We start from the raw sequence: 27360 nt of genomic DNA, 5'->3' as shown, positions 1-27360 counted from the left end.
TGACTCACGCACGCGCTTGCAGAACCACCCGTAGCAGAAAATATCCACCGAAAGTTCACCTTGTGCTCGTGTGCACCGGAAACCCAAAAGCTTGTCGATCAGAGAAGCCGCAAGGTGTTTATCAAGCAGACTCTGTTACATTGGGACAAACCTCTGACAGGATGCACTCAATGCCCCAGGAACGCCTCAGCACAGCCCGACATCTGCCCCGCATCCACGTGGTGCCACTGGAAGGCTTTGGCTGGAGGCAAGCCCCAAAGCACATTTGGCACATCACCTCTGTGCTCCTTCCCAGTGCCCCTGCACCAGCTTGTGGGAAGTACCCCTTCCCAAAAGGTCTCACTGTGGCTCTCAGGAGCTGTTTTTTTCGGGCTCCAGCACAAACCTCCTCCTCAGGATCTGTCGGGATGCCCTAGCATGGCCCAGCTCCCCCTTCACTCTGCCTTCTAAAAGCCAGCCAGGCTTAGGGACAGAATTCATGGAGATTTTAGGAACAGGGTGGGAAACCAAAGGCTTCAAGAGATTCACCAACACCTTAAAATCCAGATTTCTTTGTAGGTGCTCTGCTTCTTACCAAGGGTTTTGTGGCATTGCTCAGCCACCTGCACAGGGAGTTTGGTGTGGGGCAGTGCCCCAGGAGCGCCGTCTCTGTTGAACATTATTTGTCTCCCTCCTCCTTGTTTACGTGTCCCTGGAGCTTAACCTGGAGGTTAAGGAAAAATGAGTGGGTGTCTTGGCTGCCTCTGCAAGGGGACTTGGACTCCTCCAGGGGTGATGTTGAGCACCCAAATTAGACTTCTATGGTGGTCTGCACTTGGAAGACCCCTCCAGGGTTACAGAGCAGTGGGTTGGCACTGCCTGGGCTCCTTCTGCCCATGCCCCCTCCCTGCCCCAGAGACCCCTGAAGGGGACAGAGCAGCACAGAAGACAAGGGGGAAATCCTCCCCCCTCCCCGATCCTGCCCCGGCATAGCTGTGCCCTTCACCTCCCCATGCAGGAGCAGGCAATGGTGGGGAGCGAGGGGTGCCTCCAGCCAGTGTGCTGGCTGCTCTTGCCACTCTGCAGAGCATAGTGGGACCCTCCTAGCAAAGTTTGGGTCCCTGGACACTGCCTGGGCTCTCGCAAGCCCCCTCACGTCACGAGCAACACCCAGCTCTTCTGCCTGGACGTCCCTGCGAGCAAACAGTGAGCAAATCCCCCTGCCCGCTCCGCCTGCAGCCGGGATGCTGCCCCCATCCCCATCCTGAGGATGAGTGGGAGCTCGCATCATTCTCCTTGGGTCAGGGGAGGCCAAGTGCCCCCCCAGCTTCTGCGGCCAGTTAGGGAGCGTCCACATGCCCTGGAAGAACCAGGCAGCACCTCCAGCACCGAAAGAGAAACCAATGGCTGAGGGCCACATGCCCTGCTACAAAACCTCCAAGCAGGTGAGTTCAGCTGGTTCAGGCAGGCGAACGCGGGAGCAGAAACCTCCCTGGCACGCCAGGCTGAGCACAGAGACCTCACTGCCACCCGCCGCGGGGAGCCCCACTGCTGTCCTCCCGGGGCACGAATCTCCAGCAGATGTTCCAGAGCCAAAAGGAAAGCCCAGTGAAGGCGAGGGGCTGTCTCCCTTTGAGCCCCACCAGCCTTTGCAATGTGCTCCAGCAGCAAGCGACAGGAAACAGATTGGGTCAGCCTGGAAGTCAAAACCAAACTAAGCAGCCCTGACTGCATTTTGCGTAGCACTTCGTTAGAACGAACCGCTTGCAGGCGAGCTGTAGCTCCGCTGACGCACGGGAATAGTTTGGTGAAGACAGTTGAACAAGAAGGCAACCTGAGAAAGTAAGAAGGTGCTCGCCAGTGATTCCCATGCAGAAGAAACTATGTTTATCTGAGGCACTCATCTGTTGCAATTTACTCTGCGGCCTGCTGTACAAGCAACCCCCTTCCCTATACATAAGTAACACCCCACAAATAACAAATAAATAACAAATATAAATAACGAATAATACGACTGCAGCCCAGCCCCAGCATGGCTGCTCCGCAGCCACAGTCTTTGGCACTGGCCACGGGATCCATCCCAACGGAGATCCTCAAAACCAGCAGCGCGCCTGGGCGACTGAAAGCACAGCTCAAACAGGGAAGAGAATGCACCAAAAAAACCCCCAAAAAACTCCTGTGGCACCTGTGGATTGCCACTGCATAAGCAGCAGTACAGGTACAGGACACTGCATGGTTTCCAGCGCTAAACGCTGCTCTAGAAATGGGTCCCTGAGCTGGCTTTTGCCCCTGCCCTGCAGCCTCCCACCACCCCGGCCCCAGGCGGTAAGTGCAAGGCCAGCCTCCCTCACCCCTACTGCCGGGGAGCTCCGACTTTTCCATTCGTCACCGCGGGACGATGCCCCGCGAGCGGCTGAGCCGAGGGAATACAGGGATTTTGATTGTAGGCTGCTTGGCCAGTCAGATGCCAAACTCAAGCTGGTTTCAGCCCCGGAGTGCTGAAAGGGACCGCAGTGCTGCAGGAGGAATGAGTGGCACGTGTTTGGACATGAGTGTGGCCCCAGTCTGGTGTGAGAAGCAAGGAAGCACGTTTCCGCTGAGCTGAAACGGGCCCCGCGGCCGGCCGGCCGCCTCCGGCAGCGAGCTCATCACCGCCGCGCTGTCGGCTACAAGGCTTCAGCTGACAGCCTCCCCTCTCCTCCCTCTCCATCCAAAGCACCTCCACGTCGACAGCGTTGCGTTAGTCTGCGTCGGCCCGGTCACGTTTGCCAGTACCTCTACACCATTTTCCAGCTTCTCACAGATCTTAGGGTACCAGCCTGGTGTATAAAAAGGCCAGTTTAAAAGCAGAATAACATTACAAATTTCAATAGTCACAGTAAGGATGTGATGTAGGAGAGAGCTGACAGGAGGATTTGGCCTGCGCCCCTCCTCTCCTGGCCGGCATCCAGGCGCGATGCCTTAGCCATCCTACCAAAGCCTGGAGAAGCAACAGGAGAGCAATGCATTGGGTGGTGAAGGAGAGGAAGGGAAGGGGATGGGGATGGGGCACCTGAGCGGTACTGCTGAGACAGGCGGATACAATCTCCCCTCCAAGATCCCTTTCCCCATTTCCCATCTCGGCAACAGCACCCATAGGGGAGGTCTTGCCCTCTGCCACAGTCCATCGGGGAGGATGCCCATCTGCCCCCAGGGAACATCTCCTGGCCAGCGCAGCTCCCTGGTTCACACTCGCCTTCCCCCCTCCATGCTGAGCCCACAGCACCAAGGAGGGCTGGACCACCGGACAACGCAGGCAGGCTTCGGAGGGACTGTGCGGCAACGCAGCATCTCCCATCACCCAACCTAAAAACGCACATTAGAGGCTGTGGGCAGACACAGCTTTATACACCCTAATAATCTTGTCTCTAAGCTAGATAACTAGGACTGTAAATCCCTGGTGATAATCACAGACACCATGCCTGCAAGCTCTCCCCCGGACCATTCATTTGGCTTGACGATGCTTTAGAGAGACATCTAATGAGGATAATCTGATTCAAATCCCCTCTGCTTTTGGGCAGCAGAGCAATTCAGTCCCCCTCAGACTCCTTCCTCCATAACTGTCTTTATTTCCCCTTCTCATATGAATCACTCTGGGGCTTCCTTTGCTTTTTGCATTACTATTTTGATTCTTTGATACGACCACTGCAATCAAGATTCACTCCCTTTAGAACCTAATTAGCATGAAATCAGACTCGCTTTTTACTCATCATCTCATGGTAATAGAATGCTGGCCCATGCTTCAGCTTTCACTTTGGGTGCAAGGAACATTGCAGCCTGCTTTAAAAAAAAAAATTCCCTCTTTACCTGATTCAATCAGAACCACTTACAGGAGATCCACACACATTTCAAGCTTGGCAAGAGAGTCAAGCTTTGGGAAGGGGGGAAGGTCTCAATCACATTCAGCTTTCAGCGCAGAGCAGATGGCGAACATACCGACTATATAATTTATAGGACACCATCACTACGTATTAGTCCCATGCAGTGGCTGAGCTCAGCCGAACCAGACAGAGGGGACTCGTGCAGGTGATGCTCCACGTGCAACCTGAGTAAGGGAAGAGCCAGGTTCCGTGGAAAGCACACGCTTCATCTCCTTCGTAACACAGAACAGAGGACACTGTGCAGCAGCCCTCACCCCAGAGGGGTTTTTCTCTTCCCCGTGAGCCAGGCAAACACTTCCCAGCCCACAAACTTCTGTTCGAACTAGGTCAGTATTATGCAACATCCACGTGCAAGCAACTTCCCTTCCCTTCCCCAGGAGCAGCTCACGCAGCAGCATGATGGATGCCGGGGCAGCCCAAGGCCAGGTGTTGGGGTTTGTTTGCACTTCTTCAGGGCCACCACACTGCACCAGCATGGCCTGGTGTGCAGCTCACCGTGGGTCACGAAGCCTGAGGGGACGCACATCACCACCACAGCTCGATTTCCTCGGTGCCTAAGCCTCCCTGCCCCTGCCTTTCACCTGGACACATGCACCTGCCTCTCAGTGCAGCCAAGTGAGGATGCCGGGGAGGCGTGAAGGACCTGTAGGCGAGGGCAGGAAGGAGAATCGCTCAGGATAGCCAAGTCAAGTTACAACAAAGGAGCAACAGGATGGAAAAGATCAAAAGTGAACACCAGGTAGTAAAGAGGGACCCTGATGATGGCAGCTCCAGCCTCATCTCTAAGGTGGCAGAGCTTTCAGCGCTTCTCTGCTTGGCTAAATAGGAGCCCTGGAGACAAGCACATGAGATCAAGCCTTTGCAGGTGCCCAGTGCGCAGGCACAGAGCAACACCATGCTATCCCAGGGCTTCCCCTGCCTTTCCCCAGCTCCAATGCCTTTGATCCTCTGCTGCTCAGCTTAACAGCACGAGGCACTGAGTCACCCCTCAGTCCCACAGGGGGAATGACGATTAATTAGTTGATGCTGGTGCGTTGCTTTGAGGAGAGGTGCTCCACTTCAGCAGGAGCCACAGGTTGTTGTTACACACCAAGCTGAGTTGAATGCAGCCCGGGCTTCACCTCTGTCATCTCTGGGAGAGCAAGAAAAGAAAACATAGCGGGGCCGGGGGGGGGTGTTGGGGGAAAGAACGTTCACGCTGGGGCGATGCCAACGCTGCCGTCAAACCTAGGAAAGCGGCCAGCACAGAGGTTCAGGAGAGCTTTGAGCTGACCAGTGCAGACAGCGATAGTGCCTCAAGGACTGCCAACTCTCAGCAAACACCCAAGGTGTTTTGCCAACACAAGCACTCTGACGACACAGGCAGCAGGGCATGAGCAAGGCAGGCCCAGCTGCAGCACAGCACTGTTGTCCTGTCACTGCAGAGTGGGCACACGGTGGGACTGGAGAACTTCCATGGGAAGACAGGAAAATACTCCACGCTGCCAGAAAACAGTGGAAGCCTCCTTTGCATGTTTAATGCCTAGCTGAACTTTTCAGGTCTTTCCAAGGGCTCACCTTGTAGTGTGGAGAGGGTGACAGGATCCCAAGGACAGAGCAGCCTCTGCATACCAGGGCCAGGTTTCCCAAGGGGTGGTGGCTTCTCTCTTTGTTTTTGTCTTCGCCCCACCTCGGTGCTCCTTCCCGTGACGTGCAGAGCCCACGGGGCTCTCGCACCCAGCCCGCAGCTGCACCTGGCCCAGTGGCGGGGAGAGAGCCTGCACGTATGTAAAACACGGGCTCTCTGTCACACACCGCTGACTTCCCTCGGCGAAAGAGGTGGTGGGGCGGGGGGGACTGGCACAGTGCCTCTCCTGGCTCCTCGCAAAATGCCTCACCACACAGCGAGCTCGAGGGGGATGAGGGATGTCAGCAGCACAGCACGTGTCAGCTCCAGCAGAAGGAGCCCACGGCAAGGGAAACGTGGCCCAGCATGGGCCGGGAGCCCGTGCTACTCAGCTGCCGAGGACTCTGAGCAAGTCACATCACCACCGAGTCCCCTGCGCCCAACCTCTCTCGCGCACCGGTTCTTCACAGCCAAGACAGCCCCTTCTGCGCAGAGCTGACCCGAGGGGACACCATCCTGCCTGGCGTCACCACACCCTATTAATATTTAACAGTGAGGAAGAGATCCAGAGACTTTGATTCCTCCCACTGGCCAATTCAAGGATAATTGAACTGCGCAGGGAATTTCAGGGTTTCAGAGGGTGGTTTTGTTCCAGTTCACAACAAAACCCAACCGTGCTGCAATGCCTTGTGATCACAGCCCAGTTTCAGGCAGCCTGCCTGCTGGCAGCAGTCAGGCAGGTAAGCAGCACAAAATACGGCTGATCTCAGGAGGTGCCCAGCAGGCAGGTTCAGCTAAACCCTGCTCCCCTAGAACTCAGGTTAAAAAAAAAATCAAACTATGCTAATTATTAAAAAATGGTTTCTTCTGAATGTTTCCACGCAGTTCCAGATTTGTGATCCCTAAGCAACATCAACTCACTCTCATCACACCCCTCCAGCACAGGCAGCTCCTGCTGTAGAGGCAGAGCAAGCGAGGCACAGGGAATTTTAACAGGCGTGCCCAGTGTCATGCGAGAAATCAGCCACAGAGGTGAAACGAGCCCAGCATTTCTCGCTCCCAGCTCTGGGCTGCGTCGGCTATTGCTTTCTCTTGCATATAAATCACTTTTCCCCACCAGTGAAGGACAGCTGGTCACTGAATGGAAAGTGGCAGTTGTTCAGCCGCCCACAGCAACGCTGCACACCAGCTAAGGGTGGGAAGAGGAGAACACCCAGCGTGCAGAGGAGACTGCCAGGGGATCTGGGCCAGCTGAATGGAGACAGAGCAGCTGGAATCTGGCCACAGCAAAGCCCAGTGCTCCTGCAAAATCAAGACAAATTAAAAACCCCACAAAAGAAAGTCTCCCTTGCTTTTGCCAGCAGAGCAGGTACCTCTGCCACAGCTCTACAGGTCAGCTCCAGGCAGTAGAGTGGAGGAGCTCCTCCTCATCCACCGCTGCTGTGGACAGTGGTCATGAGGAGAGCTACCAAGCAGCTCTCACAGCGTGACCACAGCTGCTGAGCAGTACTGCTGACCTAACCCAGCCCGCCCCTTCAAACTACAGGTCTTGGCAAGCAGAAGACATCCAGTACTAACCAGTTCCCAAAGCAAATACTAGAGGTGGCCTTGAATCTAAACCTCTACCACCAGTTTCAAGGTTTGGAGGGACAGATAAATCCCCAAGGTCAGATTGATCTTTGTTCCAGGACAGAAAGATCTTTTACTACACACCCCATATCAGTACACAGGCTGTCTCTCCTGTTAGTATGACCAAGCACATAGTGTCTTCTCACACTTAAAAGCTGGTCTGATTTAACTGCTGGTGTGGCAAAGCCAGCAGAAAACAAAACAAAACCTTCCCTTGGAAAACCTGGGCTAGCAGAAAGCTATGCAACTGGTGCAAGGTCTTCTGTGCTAATTAAACTGCTTTTACACTAAATTTTGCTGGCATAGCTGATAAACAAAAACATGTCCACAAATTGAAACAGTCAAACCAGCAATGCTCAGGAGTACTTTTGCCACAGAGAGGGGAATTTCTCTTTGTAAAGCTCCACAGGGAACTGAAGCAATAGAGAAGAAGAGAAAAACAAGTAACTCCAAAATATTTCTTTTAGTTTAGATTTCAGCCATTTTGGCAAGCTCTTTTACCATGTTTAAACACAACAGGCCCTGAGTCACTAGCCCTAATTCAGCTTCAGGCCTCCCGTGCCTCTGATCCCAATCCAAGCACTACTTTCACAAGACCTTTATCAAACATTAGCCCTGGCTACTCCATCCAGATGAAAGACATCCTCAGCTGCCTTGTCTTCTCTGGCAGGGGCAGTGTTATGGCCTGTCTAAACTAATAGCTGACAGTTCCTAGAGGTATTTACATAGTTGAAGCTGTAACTTTAGAATGTGTCCCAACTACTTTCGGTTGTAAAACATGATGGACCTGAGACACAGTGTCATATTCTTAGATACGCTCCACTTCCCCTGCCAGTTCTAGTAAAGACTTTTTCCTAAGAGCAAGAAAAATATTTGCCCCAAGGTGAAATGAGATGCTGCTTTTAAGGAACTAGATTTTATTTTGTACCAGCTGGGATTTGGCCACCTGTAGGAAGTACAAACAGCATCTTTCTTCTTTGAAAGTAGTAGAAGGAAAGAAATACCTCTTCTGAAACATAGCAGTGGAAAAAAAACCAAACAACCAGAAAACCAAACCAAAACTTATGTTTGAAGGTGCAGGAACAGACAGTAGCACGTGTGGGTTGCTACAAAGCATTCTGGGTGAACCAAAGAAAGTTTCATTTTCACCAGTTGAGCAAGCACAGCAAAATTACTCTTGAGGCCAAAGGGATTTTACTCGAGTCCAACAGTTACTAGAGGCAACTGGAGAGCGACCTAGGAGATGGAAGTCTCCTTACCTTACAGCAGCTGTGGAGGACACGAAAGACTGGCTCATTTCATGCTGCAGCCCTTCCTTCCCTCCCCCAGACTGCACCTGCACATCAAGAGCAAATCGAAACCAGTCTATTCTAAACCATAGTCTCATTTATTTTGAGGGACCCAAAGCGAGAGCAAGGCTGAGCCAGCACAACCAACAGAGAGACTTGTTTCTCAGCATGATTGCCCCTCTCTGGTGGCAAAGTCCTGGCTAGTACTTTCACGATCCCAAAGCTAGCTGAAAAGTAGGGCATGCCTGTTAAGCTTCCAGTCCTTCTTACATGGCCACAGGAGTTTGCATGTGTCTTTCTCCTTTGGGTTTTAGCCAGAGTCCAGCCCTTTTGGGCACCATAATACAGCTGAATGGTTTAGCTCCTTTTGTTCCAGCTGACAAACATCCCAGCCCTCCCTAGCGAGCAACAATACAACTGGAGCTAGGATTCGTGTGTCCTCTGAGCAAGGATACAGGCTTTGTGCCTTGCTGAGCTGTCTTTGCAAGGACTGCCAACACTCACAGCTGATTAAGCCTGCAGTGCTGCTTTCCGCTTTTTCCTGATCACAGACAGATGTCAGAAACAAGCTAAGCCAAACAGCACACGCAGCTAGAGCTCTGCACCTAGAAACATTAAAGCAGACTATTAGGGATTAAATAAATTAAACCAGAGGGGAGCTTAGCACATTCTCTCTAGGCTTCATTTCTACCTGGCAAGCAATTTTGGGTAAGAAATATCTCAGTGTTTGAAGAAACACTATTCTGGAAGGTGGCTCAACTCAGTATACAGGAACTATTCTATTTGAAAAGCTTTTGCCTCCACCCTGTGGCTGAAACCGTGACTACAGCCCACCAACTAACTGGAACTTCAAACTACCAGCAAGGACCAGCCTTGCTGCTAGGGCAAACATTCATAGGTTTTTAGGGCCCATGCCACGTACCTAAGCAAAGAGCACACAAGTAATTATTAAATATTATACATTTTATTAACTTAGAACTCCACAACACAGTACTGACTTGCAATAAAGAGAAGGCATGAACTACTGCTGCTAAGAACCTGTTACGTTAAGGGTTTATACACAGCATACGCTCAACTTGCAAGAGTCAGGTGTTTTCTTTACGTCGCTGTGGTCCATCCAGTCTGCTGTATTTCATCTCTGGTCAGCCCCAGAGGCCAAGCTGCTAGAGTTATTCTGGGCTTGACAGATGGAGTCTTTTACTTTAAAGGTCTAAAAGAAAGCTGAAGTGCTACATTATCTTCCCTTAGCCCCTTCCCCTCAGGTACGGAAATACTGAGCCCTTCACCGGGCAGATGCCGACACAGCTGGATCATGAATTGCCAACGGCAGTCTATCTAGAAGCTGCAGGACAGCCTTCCTTCCCCATTATTCTCTTGGTGGGGAGACAAAACCTGGCAGCGAGGTTTCACAGTAGTCCAAGGTGCTGTATGTCAACTGAAAAGAAGTAGAAGCCTACTGCCTCTTCTTGACTACTTTGAGGACACTGGAACCAAGATACTCAACCGTGACAAGCGGCATTTGGGATAGTGGCCTCTTCCAATATTCTCTCAGTAAAACACACAGCTCCTGGCCACTGGCAAAGTGGGTGAAAAACAAACTTGATCATGAAATGGGATTCAGATCTAATAATGGATAGGAATCCCCAATTCAAACCATTCTCCCTCCAGCATCTACACATTATCCAGTGAACATGAATCAAGCTTTTCTTGAGATTAGCAAGAGCTCTGGATGAGTGGTCATGACAAGTCAGGCAAAAAAAAAAAAACCTCCCCAATGCGATTCCAACTGCAGCAGCTTGAATGCCTGAAGTGAAAAAAAAAAAAAAAAAAAAAACCTGATGAATCTGCCCAAATTCTCACAATGAGAAGTAGTAATCAGCAGAGTTCCTCATCAGTGAGCCAAAGGACAGGGCAGAAACACCCGGTACGTGACCAGCACAGATCTGTAACATCCGGAGAAGTCGCTGAGCAGTGGCAACTCGTATCCCTTCCAACTGGAAACAAAATGGAGAAATTATTTAATCAGTAGAAGAGAAGAAAAGCAGTGCTAAACTGTGATAAAAGAAAGAACCAGAGCAGGCACTAAGCATGGTTTGGAGTGGCTAGCTACAGAAAAATCCCAAAGAGGCCCATTTACTCCTATAATGTTAGGGAAGGTAGAGCGTTGTCAGCTGAAAACCCTGAAGGGGTTGGCAAAGGCACAAATATTACCTGCTGGTGTGGAAGCAGTCTTTGATGGTGAAATGATGAGTACATGGAAAAGGGAAGCATGCTACTGCTGAATGCCAAATTCTCCCTCCAGCTTTTCAGATCAAGCAGGTAATTGGAAAGAGTGGCATATCAGATGGCAAAACAGTCTGTGAAGCAACAAAGCCTGGCTTACAGGAAGTATTACGTAGGCAAGAGAGTCACATGGCAAGTAACAGCTCAGGGGCTCCCAGGAAGAGAAAATGCCTCGAGAAACAAGTGTACCAAGGCTTTGCGTATCAGAGAAGTCTTTGTTAATTTACAGTTGGCTTCCTGAGGCTTTGAAGTAGCTCAGAAAGGAGCAGGTAATCTAGAAGATTCATTTCAAGAGCAGTCAGACTCCTGTACCTCTACTGTTCTTGTAGAAAGAGTCTGGTCTCTGATACTTACGCAAGACAGTAATGTATGTGTATGTACATATATTTATTGCTGTCATGATGTTCCTAAGGATCAGAGAGCACTGGAATTCACAAATCCCTTCAGATGCCAAATAACCACCTTACCTCCAGCTCACAGAATAGCATAGGACTGCAGTAGACTTCTCCCAGTTTCCAGATGGCATTCATCTCTACGCTGCAGCAATTCACCCTGCCAACTACAGAAAGAGTTTTCTCACACTACAAGCCCCACAATCAACATTCAGTGAAGAAAAATACCGGGAAATTCCACAAAATGATCCATAGCTAATTTTGAGAGCACCATAGAAGGCAAGGCAACGGTGCAAACTGAATGATACAAGATTTGTGATGGAATTAGCACAGAAGTCCTTCATAATACTAACAGCAGGAATAGTATTGCCACATTACTGAGTATTATAACATTAACATTTTGGATAAGGGATCAGTACACTATCAGGAAGGGCAGAATCTTGTACTCATTAATCAGAAGCCCTCCTGGCTCATGTGGTATCATAAGGTGATGTCTCCAAGGACTTCATCAGGAGAGCCACAGGACAAGACAATGCCAAGACTCTCTTCCACCCCAGAATTAGGCCTCCTGATGCCCAAATTCCAGAAACACAGCACCTCTGTTCCAACACTGAGCAGTATAGGCTGCCCCTTCCAGTTTCTCAGAGCTGAAGTAGGCAGGGCATGCAAGAAAGTGCCCTCTCTGCTTTTTTTTTCTCTAATTTGGGGGGGGGGGGGTGGGCACGGAGATTAAAGGCACAGCAGAGCCAGACAGCACACAGCAGGGATACCAGTCTTGTATTAAAACTGTACTTAATAGTTTGGTAGCTCATCCATTTAGATTCATTTTATTACCACAGTATCATATGCTACTCAGTGCTCATTAAGATTATCATTAAGAGAGATCTTCTAGAGCAGATAGAACAGACTTCTGCAGTGCCACAGGAAAAAAATAAAAATCAATAACACAAATCATATTCAGGGATTAGGGACAGAGAAGTCTGACTAGCAAAAACAAAAGAAGAGAACAAGTGAGCATGAGAGAACTGTGTTTTGTCTAAGAAAATTTAAAAAGGCAGATGAGTTCAGATATAATTTAAGCAAAGCTTTCAAAGCTGCTGGTTTCCTTTGTTTTGTTTCAAGTTAAGTCACTGCCCTGTTTTAAGGAAAGCAACAGGGAGTTGTGCTGCTTGGAGAGGAGGAAGAGAGGGCAGATGCCATACATACCCCCAGTGACAAGAAAGCACACTTTCCCCAGGAAGAAGCTGGTGTCCACATGAGCTAGGGAAGCTTCAACATTCTTCAAGCTGTCACAAAAGCAGAGACAATCCAGTTGGACAGGGAGATAAAACCAGTGCAGCATAAGGACAAAGGGAATAACTTTCAGAAGCACAATTAGAAAACCAATGATGTTAACATCCACTGATCTGTGAGCCAGGAGAGTTATACTCTATGCTAAAAGCATGGCAGCAGAGACCTCTGTAATACCCAGAGCTATTTAATAATCCATAACACATCCTTTCTACTCAAGACTCAACAGTTAGACTTAGTTTGAATGGTGTCCTCCATGGTTTGTGGACACTAAGCATCCAAATTAATTAACATCCAGCAAGACTTCAGCACTACTTTGGCTCTTTCAGAAGAGCTAGCCCACACATTTCTGCACCACCATCTGTGCTGTAAGTGTGCAGCTGGGCCTGTCACTTTTGGTAAATGAGAGCCCAGGATCATCAGTCACAAGTTTAGTAATAAAATGCTGACTTTTTTTGTGCCTTACCAGGTCTTTACTTATGGCCTGGGGACACAAATATCATTTCTACAAAGATGAGCACAAGATGAGAGAAAAGGGATCAATCCTTGCAGACCTTTCTCTTTTGCTTAGAGACATCAGTAGTGTTGATCCCACTTGACCAGCAGCACCAGTGAACTGGGGACACAGACACAGCAACCACAGTTTCCATCTAATTTTACAGACACCATCTCTCCAAAGCTCAGTTCCTACTATCCCATGTCTGGATCCAGGAATAAATTTTACCTTCTCTGCTACGGCAACTTAGTGCACAACAGGCATGTTATAGGACAGAGTGGTTCAGTCCTAATCCATTGCTGGAGGCCAGAAAACCACTCTATGTATCACTGAGTTCTCCTACCACAGCAAGTCTTTAGTTTGAAATCCACTATTCAGCAATTCTGACACAGTGAAAAAAAATGTAGACTTAGCCATCAGTCCAAGAAAGAATATCACTTTCCCCTCTCATACTTTCGCCCTTCTTTTTTACCTGTATTTGCTCTTGATGTCAATCACAAACACAATCAGATCTATCCTGGGCCGAAGGTGATCCCTCTCTGAAGGTAAGGGGAGAGATGTAGCAAGGCGACTGAAAGATAATAAATTTGCCAGTTTAACCAATTAGCTTGGCAAGGCAGCATCCACTTAACCATAACCATGTAACCATTGCAGTTCACCGTGCAGCAAGTCACGAGGAAGCCCACTAATTACTAAATACGTAGGCGCTGAAGAGACACTGTGATTCCTTAAGCAGCATTCTCGTATCTTAAGCCTACTCATAGTTGCTGACAGCCACAATGGTACTTGCTAGACGAGGTTGTTTGTAACGGGAAGCTTATTAGAGCATAACAAGACTCACAGAAACATTTTCTCCCCACAGATCTGTACAGCAGTCATTTTATTTAATTGTTAAGAAGAGTCCTTCCTAACAAAGCAAATCCCAGTGCTTTACGGGTACATTTTGTTGCCAAGTTTCAGTTAAAATGCGTCAGTGCTTTCCTGTCACATCCCAGAGATACTGCTCATACGCTCACACAGGAGAAGCCACCTGATCAGGTGTCCACATTAGAGAAAGCTGTGTTGTATTTGCAAAATCTTAAACCAGAAATTTATCACTAGTAAAGCTTTACAAATGAACTTACAGCTCAGACAGAGCTTACTGCTTCTATTAAACCATTACCCCCCTTTTAATCCCTTTCTCTGTGTCAGGAGTTACTAGGGTAGAAGGACACCTAAACTACCCAACACCACCATTGCCGATACAGCTGTTGGAAGAATTTCAGGGTGGGATTTTTTTTGTGTCTCTTCCAACTCAGGGTGAAGGGAAGGCTTCAGTAGTGCCCATCTGGGCCTTCCACAGGGAAGAATATGATAAGCACCGTGTTTTTTGAAGACCAGCTGAAAGACAGATTGGACAAAAAAAATTTCCCAGAATTGCAGTCTCTCACAATCCACTTCCTCTCTGAAAGCCAAGAGAGAAACACTCATTTTGGTCTCCTTGGGGAATGTTGCTTCTAACAGTTAAATCTTAAGGACTTAACAGCTTTCCCCAGCAGCCACAGACCACAGTAGACATTTCCTTCTATCAGCCATATGCAGTTTGTAGTTTTCTCTGCCAGACTCCAGATAAAGGTGCTTTGTTTCCTATTTTTAAGGAACAAAACCACTATGAAACCGATACACGATATGAGCCAAGTGTGCTTGAAAGACACATTGCAACACAAACAAGCTTATGAAGTTAAGGTGAAATTTAGGGAGAAGCTGTGGTGAAAGTATCAGATCTGATTGTTGGTGGGTGGGGGGGGAAGCTCCATGGTTTTGTTTGGAATACTACTGTACTTAAACCACCATCACTAAGTGTTGTCAGCAGCCTCCAAATACACACTATAGAAACCCTTTTTTTCCTCCAGTGGGAAGAGACACAAAACCCCCAGCCCTGCAATTCTTCTCCTAACAGCTGTATCTGGCAGGTAGACCTGGCAGACAAGACACCACATTACTTCATAATGTGTATAATCCTAAAGCAACGCAGTGGGGAAAAAAAAAAAAAACACCACAAACCCACAACTGTCATGGACTTCTACTTTCCTAGTGATACCAGCACAGAGACTTATCTTGCTCTGTAGTACAAGCATAAGCTTCTATGCTTTTGGGTAACCCCAGCTGTAGTACCTGTTAGCCATCTAGCTATAGCACTTCACAGCTCAGCAGAGGCTGCAGGATTTGCATAGAAAATTGGGCAATTAATTTACTATTAATTAGCACAAACATCCAAGATGCCATGATCAGAGCAGTCACTCTAACTGGCAGCAGAACATTAGCTCGGGTTTGCCTTTACTGCATAGCCCTGGATTGCAGCAGCAAAATAACACAAACACCTTCTGAAGAGCTGACTAAACTCATTTGGTCTTGGTAAAAGAGCTGTCAAGGACATTATATCACAAAAAGTTAGTTAATTAAGCTTTTAAGACAGGACTTGTCACACACCTAAAGTTAAAATTCCAAAAGTGCTTTAATAGCTTGAGGAGTAAAAGCATGTGCGCACACACAAACCAGAAAGTGGCTATGAAGAGCACCAAAAGTAATGAACATCTCTCAGGAAAACTTGCTTGCTTTCAAGTAGTTGCAAGCATTGTACTTATCCCAGGATGTTTAATTTCTGTATGCCCGTCTTCCAGGAGAAAAACAAACAAACAAAAAAACCTTGCACCCCTCTCATACCCTTGCAATTTATTAATCAAACATCTGTGCAACACATATGTGCACAGTGAACACGATGAATGCAAGCATTATTTCCACTCCCACTTCCAACCATGCCCAAGACGGAGCGGCTTGCCCCCCCGCACCCCGAAACCAGCGCCCCGCAGCTCCAGCTCCCGCCCCTTGTGCGGAAGCCGCATTTCTAGGCGATTTCGGGGCGTGCGTGTCTGAAGCAGAAGCTTCGGGACTACTTCGGCCCCGTCTCTCGGACGAGGCGGGGTGGGGGGCGGGGGGGGTGGCAGAAGGCCCCGTTACGATGGCGCGCCCCCCCTTCTCCCCCACCCTTACTCACATGTTGATCTTGAAGTTCTTCTTCTCTCGAAGGATCGACTCCGCCAGCTTCTGCTGGAGGCCTTCGTCCGAACCCACCAGCTGCGCGGACAGGAGGGAAAAGCACGGTCAGCACCCGCCCCGGCGGGGGGGCTGCCCCTCGGCTCCCTCCCCACGGCCCCCGGGGGTCCCCCCAGAAGCGGGGCCGGGGCCATCCCCGCGGTGAGGGGGGGGGGGGGGGGGGGCAGGGTCAGCGCGACCGTTGCCGCTGAGGCGCCGCCGTTGCCCCCGTGAAGCGCGGCCCGCGGAGGGCGCCGACGGCAGGGCTGAGCCCCGGGAGAGGACGGCGGGGGCAGGCTGCGCCGCTACCGGACGTACCAGAAGGACGGCGGAGTTGGGCGCCGGGAGCTTGTCGAAAGGCCGCAGCACCGCCATCCCCGCCAGAGAAAGCGCGAACGCCTCGCCCGCCCGCCCGCCGGGATTCAAACCGCCGCCCTGCGCCGACGTAGCGCGTCGGGGGCGGGGCCTGAGCCTGAGGGGAGGGGCGTAGCTGCCGCTGCGCATGCGCTCTGGGCTTGTCGGGGTTTGTGGTCACGGGTGGGGTGTGCCGGGCACAGCGGGGTCTATCTCGGGGGGTGTGGGGGCTCGCACGGGGCTCTGGGGCTGTCCGGGTGTGTCTAATCGCCAACAACCACGGCAGCGACGGCTAATGGCGGCAAAAGGCTGCCAGGTCGGAGCGGGAGGGTGACGTGCAGTGATGGCGTAAGGCCCTCGCCGGCCCGGTGTCCCTCGGGGGCCTGCGGTCCCCCTTGCTGCATCTCCTGCTGTGCGCCTCGCCCCCGAGTTCGGTGGGAAGGGGGGCCCAGGACCCCCTCGGCTGCCGGTTGGGGCTGGTCCCCCCCTGCCCCTTCAAGCAGGGCACCTCCGAATGGCGGGGGACGTGACGGCGCGGGGGGGGGGGGTGGAGAAGGCCGCAGGGGGATGAAGATGCAGGGAGGCGGGGGGGCGGGGGGGTTAACGTAAGCTGGCATCACATGGCTGCTGTGGGCTTTTTTGATCTTGACAAAGGCAGACAGTTCCACTCCTTGCCAGCATGAGACGAATTACAGGTGAAGCAGAAGAGATGACAGGATATTTCTGGTTGTTTTTGAGTTCGGCGGGGGGAAGGGAGAACGAATCCAGGGCAGATGAGGCAGGCAGATGCAATAAATAATCAGAGCCAGCTCCTGGGTCTAGGGAGGGGCATAGAGAGCAATTTGGACAACGCTGCTTTTGGGCTGCTGAGAAATACGCTAAAAGCTGCAGCGCCTACCTAAAAGGTATTTGTCCTGTTTCTGCCCCTGCTACTCCCCATTGCCTGCTCTCCGGCCCTGTGGAAGGACCTGGGTAGCTTCAGTGTCTGGTCAGGGACATGTTTGCTGTCCCCTCTGTCAGTGCAGGTTTCTGGTGACATCAGTGTCTGCTGAGGTTCAGCATGTCACCAATTCCACAGTTATTTTTTCTTGTCCCCAGCAGGTTTATTTGCCATCCCTTGGCAGACTGCCCTCTGCAGGGCTGGCCCCCACCTTCCTGTGGGGAGGCAGAGATTCGCCCTGCTTCTTCCTCTGTGTGCCTCACCTTCACTGTGCCCTTTTGCCTCCCCCCTTAGCCCCTTACTAATGAAGGACCCTTGGATGCATGGCCCACCTGAGGGTGGTTCGAAGCGGGGCATTGGTAGTGCTGATGGTCCCTGCCTGAAAGTCCAGGCTTTGCCACAGCCAATTTCCTTCTGGGTTGCAAAGCCATTGCCTGACAGCTGGCACTGTGAGCTGCACCAGGCCGATTCACTTTGCTTTCCATCTGAAACGCAGGCAGGGATGCTCCGCAGGGGGATGCAAAGCCTGCAGAGCAAGCTCTGCTCCATGGGGAACCAGGGCGAGAGAACAAGAGTCATCGTCCTGCACCCTCATTGTCTATTTACCCATGGGCCAAGGGGTGTAAAACAGATCTAATGGCAAAGAGTAACATTTAAAAGCTGTTTTTCGTGGTAGAGGATGGCATCACGAGGTGGAGACTCAGACTGGCAATGTGCCTGCAGCTCTTGTCTAGATGTGTAGCTCAGCAAGGAGAGGAGGGGAGAAGGATGAGACATGGTTGGGGGCTAGGGTGTATTTTACATATTGCTGCGTGACTACGTCAGGCTGTTTCATGTCTCTCTGCCCTGTTTCCAGTTTGCAAAGTGGGAATAATGAGTTGATCTCCACTTCCGAGCAGTGCAGGAGAGCTGAAGCAGGGATGTCTGTGCACTGGCCCCCAGTGCAGGCAGAAAGGGTGAGACCAGAGCATGATGTGGAAGGGGAGAGCTCCTGATTTTACTCTGTGGGACACTGTACATTGCTGTGGTAGCACAGACCATTCCAAAAATGAGTAGAAGTGTAATGTAGCCCCTGTGAAGATGCTTTGGTGCTGCCAATGAAGGCAATCAGCGTCAGCGAGACTTGGCCTGACCATCACTGTTACCGAAATCCGGAATAAAACTCATTAACAGCAATGAGAAGTTAAGAAGCAGGCACTTCTTTATTGCAGCGCTGGGCGCACGGGGGATCGCTCCACCTAGCGTGCGCGCCTGTCTGGTTCAATAGCACCGTTAAATACACATTCGATATGCATATTCAATAGATTTACGAGATATTGTCATGCATAAACATCAGCATTCTGAGAAATCATTATAATACGCCTCCTCCTATTTATGCATGCTAAGTAATTTGAGTCGGGGGTCTTTTGGTGGTCTCGGGGGGTCGTCAGAACGCACCCTCCTCAAATTTGTCAGTTGAACCCCTCCTTGAAATCTCCATATATAGTTCTGAGAACAAGGTTGGCTTGCCCTTAAATCTTCTGGCTTGAAAGCGACGGCTCAAGGCCCCAGCTGCATAACTGGTGCCTAACTACCCCGACATACCGAACTAATTGTCTAGGATAAGGATATGTTACCTTTCTAAGATAAGGGAGTTTTATGTTTCTTTTCTGGCTTGAAAGTGACAGCTCAAGGCCCCAGCTGCATAACTGGTGCCTAGTTCTACCACTATCCTGACTACCCCTGACATACCAAACTAATTAGGATAAGGATATTTCATATATGAAATTTAACCCTATAGTTCTATGGTTAGTAAGAATCACCCTACATCTACATTCCAAATTCACATTGATTCAGTATTTTCCTATTATCAATCATTGATATTGTTATTGATTATAATTCCACTGATTAAAGTCCTCGATGCCCAGATTGAGATGGGAAGGGTGTGGGGTTTCCTAGCAGTGAGCTGGTATTCGTAACAGGTTTGCAACACTTTGGAGGTTTTGCAACGTTTTCCCCCCTTTGAAAGTTTTGAAAATAATTTCAATACTTTCACCCTATTAATTACAATAGAAGTTATCATAACTTGGGGAATCTCTGTTATTGACTGTTCATTTCCTGTCTTGTCACTGCCTGGATAATCATGCGGTTAAAAGAAGTCTTTCGACTAATCTGTCACCTGTTCATCAACTTGTGATTCAGCTGCAGCCTTTGACCAAGCTCCCACCGTTATCACTTCCCAGACTAAAACCCACTTTCCCAAAATCCCAGAATAACATCTACGGTTAAACATGTTTCACAGTTAGTTTCAATGTTTTGGGATCTCTATTTACGATCTGCCAGGATGTAGGAGCCTTCTTTATCTGGGTGTAATGGATCCATGCGTCGGATTCAGCAATCTTGATGGCAGTGAAAGTAGTCAACAGTACTTGAAAGGGGTCCCTTCCAACGTTCTCGAAGGGGTTCAGAGGTCCACGTCTTCACATAGACATAATCACCTGGTTGGAAGTCATGTACTGGATTCTCCAAGGACAGAGGTCTGTTCCAAACAACTGTACTCTGAAGTGCGGTTAAAGTTTTCCCTAAAGAAAGCAGATAATTATAGACATCTTGTTTCCCTTTTAAATGCATATCCAAATTTGGCTCTGGTGATTCATAAGGTTTTCCATATAGCAACTCATAGGGACTGACTAATATTCCACTCTTTGGCTGGACCCGAATTTGTAACAGGGTCAACGGGAGCGCTTGGGGCCATTTTAAATTAGTTTATTGACAAATTTTGCTAATTTGCCTTTTCAGTGTTTGATTCATCCGCTCCACCTTTCCACTAGACTGTGGTCTCCATGGTGTATGCAAATCTCAGGTAATTCCCAGAATTTTACTAACACCTTGGACCACCTCTGCAACAAAATGGGGACCTCTGTCAGAAGAGATTCCAATAGGTACTCCAAACCTTGGGATAATCTCTTGAAGCAACAATTTAATGACTTCCTTTGCCTAATTGGTGCAACAAGGAAAGGCTTCTGGCCATCCTGTAAAAGTATCAACCCCTACCAGAATGTACCGATACCCATTTTGTCGAGGCAATTCTGAAAAATCGATTTGTCAATAGTCTCCTGGTTCCATACCTGGTTTCAACTTTCCCATTTGAACCTTTTTCTTTACTACTGGATTGTTTTGTAAGCATGTCTCACATTTTGCAGTTGTCATTTTAGTCATTCCCAACATCTTTAGTGACACTACTTGCTTCTTTAATAAGGCCACCAATGCTTCTGCCCCCCAATGACATTCCTTATGTTTTGTCTGTATTATTTCCCTCATCAGCAATGGCGGGATTGTTACTTGGCCTGATGCAGTTACCCACCATCCCGCTAGATTTTTCTTAGCATCTAATAATTTTCCTAATTTCTCATCCTCTTCTGAGTATTTAGGCCTTTCCCTTGGTAGAGCAATGGTTTTAGTGGGAATCACTGCCAGTTGCAAGACATTTCTTTTGGCTGCACTTTTAGCTGTCCTATCTGCTAGCCTGTTCCCTACAGCTTCTCTTGTACTCCCTGACTGATGTGCTTTACAGTGCATGATTGCCACTGCAGTCGGTTTCTGGACTGCTCGTAGCAGATGCAAAATTTCCTCTTTATACTTAATGTCCGATCCTTGTGAGGATAATAATCCTCTTTCTTTCCACAAAATTCCATGGACGTGTACCACACCAAATGCATACTTGGAATCAGTCCAAATATTCACTCTCTTTCCTTCGCTTAATTCCAAGGCTTTGGTTAAAGCTACCAGTTCTGCTCTCTGAGCTGAGGTGGTGTTGGGTAAAGCATTTGCTTCTATAACAGATTTCTCAGTTGTTACCGCATATCCTGCGTAGCGAGTCCCGTTTTCAACAAAACTGCTACCATCTGTGTACAGCTCCCAGTCCGGATTGTCCAGAGGTACGTCTTTTAGATCCTCCCGACTGGAGTACACGTGTTCAATGGTTGCTAAGCAGTCATGTTCCAGTTGCCCTTCTTCCTGTATTGAACTCAAGAAGACTGCAGGATTAATCAGCTTAGTGGTTTTCAATATTACATCATCCTGTTCCATCAAAATCACTTGATATTTCACCATTCTGCTCGGGGATAACCAATGACCCCCCTTTTGTTCCAACACTGATATCACCATGTGGGGTACATATACCACCATTGTTTTTCCCAAAGTCAATTTACGAGCCTCCTGTATTAGCATCACAGTAGCTGCAACTGCTCTCAGACAAGCAGGCCAGCCTTTACTTACAAAGTTCAGTTGTTTGGAGAAGTATCCAGCTGAGCGCTTCCAACTTCCTACCTTCTGAGTCAGTACTCCCAAGGCGATATGTTGTCTCTCATGTACAAACAGTTGGAAGTCTTTGGTCAAATCCGGAAGTCCCAAGGCTGGTGCTGTCATCAAAGCTTGTTTTAAGCTTCGAAAGGCTCATTGCTGGTCTGGACCCCATTCGAATGGTGGACCTTTAAGAGCTTCATATAATGGCTTAACCAACAGACCATAGTTCATTATCCACAGCCGACACCACCCAGTCATTCCCAAAAATGTTCTTAACTCGTGGGTATTCCTTGGTTCTGGGGTACTGCAAATTGCTTCTTTACGATCTGTCCCCAATCGTCTCTGCCCTTGTGAAATTTCAAAACCCAGATATATTACAGTCTGTTTTGCTATCTGGGCCTTAGTTCTGGAAATTTTATATCCACTTAGCCCCAAAAAGTTTAAAAGGTCAATGGTTACCTTTATACATGCTGGTCTCTCTTCCGTCGCTATCAGAATGTCATCTACATACTGTAGGAGCAGATGTGCAGGTTTAGGGCCATCTTGTTTCCATGTTTCCAATTCTTTTGCTAATTGGCTTCCAAAAATTGTTGGACTGTTCTTGAATCCTTGTGGTAATCTGGTCCATGTCAATTGTGTCCTTCGTCCTGTGTGAGGATTCTCCCACTCAAAAGCAAACAATTTTCAACTTTCCTCCTCCAGAGGTATGCAAAAGAAAGCATCTTTTAAATCAAGCACTGTAAACCACTGATAGTTCTCTCCTAAAGCTGTCAGGAGTGTGTATGGGTTAGCTACGACAGGGTGTATATCCTTCACTATCTGATTTATTGCTCTCAAATCCCGCACTAATCTGTATTCCTCAGATGGCTTTTTCACAGGTAAAATTGGAGTGTTATATTCAGATTCACATTCTTCTAAAATTCCATGTTTCAAGAGTTTATCAATTAATTTACTTATTCCCAGTCTTGTTTCAGTTTTAATTGGGTATTGTCTCAACCTCACTGGTTTCACATTCTCTTTTAAGTCCACTTTTACAGGCAGTGCCGCGTTAGACTTTCCAGGGATCTCTGTATTCCAAACTATAGGTATTACACCATCATCAACCTCTTTTGGAATTTCCTGAATTTTAACCTTTTCCTGGATCATTAATATTTCTCCTGCCTTTGACTCTGGTATTTTTAAAAGGATTTCTCCCTCTTCAAAAATAATTTGTGCATTTAATTTAGATAGCAAATCCCGTCCCAACAAGGGTATTGGACATTCTGGCACATACAGAAATTCACGTGTGATTGCTTTATTTCCAAACTTCAGATCAAGGGGTTGAAGGAATGGTCTATCTTCTTGTTTCCCTGTCGCTCCAACTATGGTGGCCATTTTATTTCCTATTTTCCCTTTACGAGTATTCAAGACAGAGTACACAGCTCCAGTGTCCACTAAAAATTCAACTTTATCATCTCCCAGCTTAATTACAACCAGAGGCTCAGCTGGGTCCCCCCCGGTCCCCTTCATTCATCTAAAACCATCATATTCGCAATCCCTTGCTGTTTTTCTTGTAGCCAGGGGCATTCCTTTTTCCAATGCCCATTCTCTTTACAGTATGCACACTGATTTATTCCTAGAGGTGCATTAGATTCTCGGTTACCGAAATCTCTAAAACCTCCTCTTCCCCACACTCGTCCTCTCCCTGCTGCCGCACTCCCTGTCAAAACAGCAATCAGTCTGTTGTCTCTCACCCTTTTCTTTTGTTCTTCCTCCTTCTCCCGATTATTATAAACTTTCCATGCTGTTTCCAGCATTTTGACCAAATTTCTTGAGTCTTCCCCCTCTAATTTTTGAAGCTTCCGCTTTATATCAGGTTGTGATTGTGCCATAAAAATTAAGGCTAATTGTTGTTGTTCTGCCTCTGTTTCCAATTTTAAATCGGTATACTTTCTAGAGGCTTCTTTCAATCTTTCCAAATATACAGAGGGCGACTCAGTTTTATCTTGGTTTATTTCATATAATTTAGTCCAATTCAAAGCTTTTGGCATTGCATGTTTCACTCCATACAATATCCATTTCTGGTAACGAGTTAGTCTTTCCCAGTGTACAGGGTCATTCGGGTCCCACTGAGGGTCTCCCGAAGGAAAATTTTGTTCCAATGTCCCAGAAAATACTCCACCCACACCTGTCGCCTCTGCTTGTGCCTTTCCCACCTTTAAAACCATCTGCTTCTCCGTACTGTCCAGCAAATTATCTAATATTACTTGTAAATCATTCCAATCAGGATCCTGAGTTCTAATAATAATTTCAACCACTCTTCCTACTTTTTCCGGATCCTCCCAGTAAGTCCCTGCTGCCTGTTTCCATGCCATTAGATCTGTGACAGAAAATGGGGTTTTGACATATACCAGTCCGTTTACTCCCACGCCTTGCCTTAAGGGAACCAACATCTGGGTTTGCTGACGAGTTCGCCTAGATACCGGAGTATGCACTACCATCTCTGTCATTTCATCAGTATCCTCCCTTATACTGTCCGGCTCTGTTCCTCCCGACTCATTCTTTTCTCGTGAGGAGAGAGACTCCGCTCCCCCTCTCCCCCTTGCCCGTGGGGCTATATCCAATTCTAATTCCATTTCATCCTCTTTTGGCACTGTACACCGAGTGCACCTCCTTCCAATATCACAAGCCGAGCAACAACCCTTAGTTTTCTTAGTTTTCTGATTTTCTGAAGTTAATGACATCACCAAATTATCTCGACTTATCAACTTACACTCGTCCTGCCAATCTGTTCTTTGTCTCAAGTAAAAGAACAAATCCACATACGGCACCTCACTCCATTTACCTTCTCTCCTACAGAACAACATTAACTGCAAGATAGCATTATAGCTTAAAGTCCCATTAGCTGGCCACTTCTCCTGATCTTCCAAAATATATAAAGGCCACCAGTGATTACAATACTCAATCATTTTACCCTTACGTAAATCATCATGCAGCTCATTCCAATGTGCCAACAAACATCCTAATGGTGATGTTTTCGGTATCTTATCATTAAGATTCCCCATACTACTGGTCTTACTCTTAAACAATTTAAACAATGATATTATATCAAATATAACAAGTGTAACAGTTACAACAGATATAGCAGGTACAGCAGATATAGCAGGTACAGCAGGTGTAGTAGGTACGGCGGGTGTAATAGGTGGGGGGGGTAAGAATAACAGGTATAGCAGGTATATATATCAAAGTATATCAAATATGTTAAATATCGTTTTCCAAAAACCAAATACCGTATTCCAAATACCAGTTACCGAGTTCCAGGTCCAAGTATTCCAAATGCCAGATACCAGATAAATGCAAATGACAATTGTCCCAAATACACAAATGTCCAACCCAGCAATAGCTTTTGCTTATGACTTACGGGCAGACACTTAGGCTCCCAAACCAAACGGGTACCCTCTGAGCCCCAACCCTGCAAAGCTTTCACCGCACCTTACAGGCAGGCTATCCAAACCAGAAAGAAGTGCCTTACCCTTTTTCCCAGGGGTCTTGCTTCGAGCCTTTCGGTCTGGGGATCGGAGGTTCTCCCCGAGAATCCGTCGGTGAACGCTGGAGGTCTCATGATCCCTCGGATCCGTCGAGGTTCAGAAGCGGTGTCCCATCTGGGTCGCCAAAACTGTTACCGAAATCCGGAATAAAACTCCTTAACAGCAATGAGAAGTTAAGAAGCAGGCACTTCTTTATTGCAGCGCTGGGCGCACGGGGGATCGCTCCACCTAGCATGCACGCCTGTCTGATTCAATAGCACCATTAAATACACATTCGATATGCATATTCAATAGATTTACAAGATATTGTCATGCATAAACATCAGCATTCCGAGAAATCATTATAATACGCCTCCTCCCATTTATGCATGCTAAGTAATTTGAGTAGGGGGTCTTTTGGTGGTCTCGGGGGTCGTCAGAACGCACCCTCCTCAAATTTGTCGGTTGAACCCCTCCTTGAAATCTCCATATATAGTTCTGAGAACAAGGTTGGCTTGCCCTTAAATCTTCTGGCTTGAAAGCGACGGCTCAAGGCCCCAGCTGCATAACTGGTGCCTAACTACCCCGACATACCGAACTAATTGTCTAGGATAAGGATATGTTACCTTTCTAAGATAAGGGAGATTTATGTTTCTTTTCTGGCTTGAAAGTGACAGCTCAAGGCCCCAGCTGCATAACTGGTGCCTAGTTCTACCACTATCCTGACTACCCCTGACATACCAAACTAATTAGGATAAGGATATTTCATATATAAAATTTAATCCTATAGTTCTATGGTTAGTAAGAATCACCCTACATCTACATTCCAAATTCACATTGATTCAGTATTTTCCTATTATCAATCATTGATATTGTTGTTGATTATAATTCCACTGATTAAAGTCCTCGGTGCCCAGATTGAGATGGAAAGGGTGTGGGGTTTCCTAGCAGTGAGCTGGTATTCGTAACAGGTTTGCAACACTTTGGAGGTTTTGCAACATCACCAGTGCTCCCTAGGAATGGTACAGTCACTCCTGCAGCAGGATGGAGCATTGGCCGCTACAAAAAATACTGTACAACATCCGTTGCCCTCAGATGTCCTTGGCCAATTTGCTGTGGGCTTCCTCCAGCAGGTTGGTGACTAAATCTTGGGATATTTTCTCTCTGATTTCTCTCTTCGTTTTCCCTGAGCAGCCAGTGGAGCGACAGAGACAGACTTTGGAAAAGGTTTGGGGAGCAGAGCTGACCCCAGCGTGATCCCAGTTGTCTCAGCACCTACTCCCAGACCTCCTGGCAGCAGTGCCTTCATCCCAGCCCTGTTTCAGCATGAGTTTTGTGAGATGTCATCTGGCCATGAGTTGCTGGCTCTGGGCTGATTTCTTGCAATGCTGCTGGGGAAGCGTGCAGAATACAAAGCTGTGTGTATTTGATTGGGCTGCTTCTCCCACTAACAGACAAAAATGGTATCATTTGCAGCAAGTGCAAATTATTAGGGACACTAATGACATTTCCACATATGTTGCTGGCAACTTCAGCTTCCTTTGGCAAAGACTCTCTCCAGCTATTGTTAGACCCAAAGTAAGTCAGCTTTTTCCATTCTGCTCTTTAATTTAACTCACTGTACACATTTCCTTAGCTTTTTGATCAACACAGCAAAGCTGCTCAAGTGGGTTTCCTTATTTGAAGCTGCAGTAGCACCCAGAAGGCAGGTTACTCTCCCACCAGAGTATCTGACTGGTGCCTTCTGCATGCTGCACCCTCACCTCTAGCAGGTGAGCAGGGAAGTATATCTGTGACTCTTGCTGGGGTTTTGTCCTTTACTCAGACCTTGGGGGAGGCTTGTTTGATAAAGTCCATCTTCACCCATGCCTCTACCTACCCTGAGAGAGTAGTTGTCCTGGTTTTGGCTAGGATGGAGTTAATTTTCCTCTCAGGAGCTGATGTGGTTTGGATTTCATATATGAAGAGTGTAAGTAAACACACTGATATTGTTAATTCTTGCTAAAATGACCAAGGTCACTGCCTGGCTTCCCAGGTTTTGCTGATGTGCAGGTACAGAACAGTTGACCCAGACTGGCCAAAGAGAGTATTCCATGCCGTAAACATCACGCTCAGTACTTAAGTGAGGGGTGAGCCAGAGAGCTAGCTCTCTTTTTTCTCTTGCTGTTCGGAATTGTTCTGGGATCATTTACAGGTTCTTTTTTTTTGTTGTTCTGTGATTGCTGCTTGTGACGGGCTGTATCGGTTGTCAGGTGGTGAGAAATTGTGCATCATTCGGGGCATTTGTTTGTTTGTTTGGGTTTTTCAATCATTATTATTA

General features: G+C 48.0%; 1 protein-coding gene and 1 long non-coding RNA gene across 2 annotated transcripts; both read right to left on the bottom strand.

Annotated features, from left to right (window-relative positions):
- Positions 1–4210: 4210 nt before the first annotated feature.
- Positions 4211–6922, bottom strand: LOC147602104 (uncharacterized). The gene is made up of 2 exons (XR_015257520.1): positions 6879–6922; positions 4211–4542 (listed from the first exon to the last, which is right to left on the bottom strand). It is a non-coding gene; the product is annotated as an uncharacterized LOC147602104 (long non-coding RNA).
- A 2547-nt stretch (positions 6923–9469) lies between these two features.
- Positions 9470–16390, bottom strand: CENPM (centromere protein M). Its single transcript, XM_086740111.1, has 6 exons — positions 16275–16390; positions 15919–15998; positions 13357–13455; positions 12305–12384; positions 11174–11265; positions 9470–10417 (listed from the first exon to the last, which is right to left on the bottom strand). Exons 1-6 carry the CDS (start codon positions 16329–16331, stop codon positions 10280–10282), a joined length of 546 nt encoding a protein of 181 aa, XP_086596237.1. The 5' UTR covers positions 16332–16390; the 3' UTR covers positions 9470–10279.
- Positions 16391–27360: the final 10970 nt, after the last annotated feature.

This window comes from Chlamydotis macqueenii, chromosome 1 (assembly GCF_036417535.1).
Source record: "Chlamydotis macqueenii isolate bChlMac1 chromosome 1, bChlMac1.mat, whole genome shotgun sequence".
NCBI lineage: Eukaryota > Metazoa > Chordata > Aves > Otidiformes > Otididae > Chlamydotis > Chlamydotis macqueenii.
This window is presented reverse-complemented; position numbering and strand designations above follow the sequence as displayed.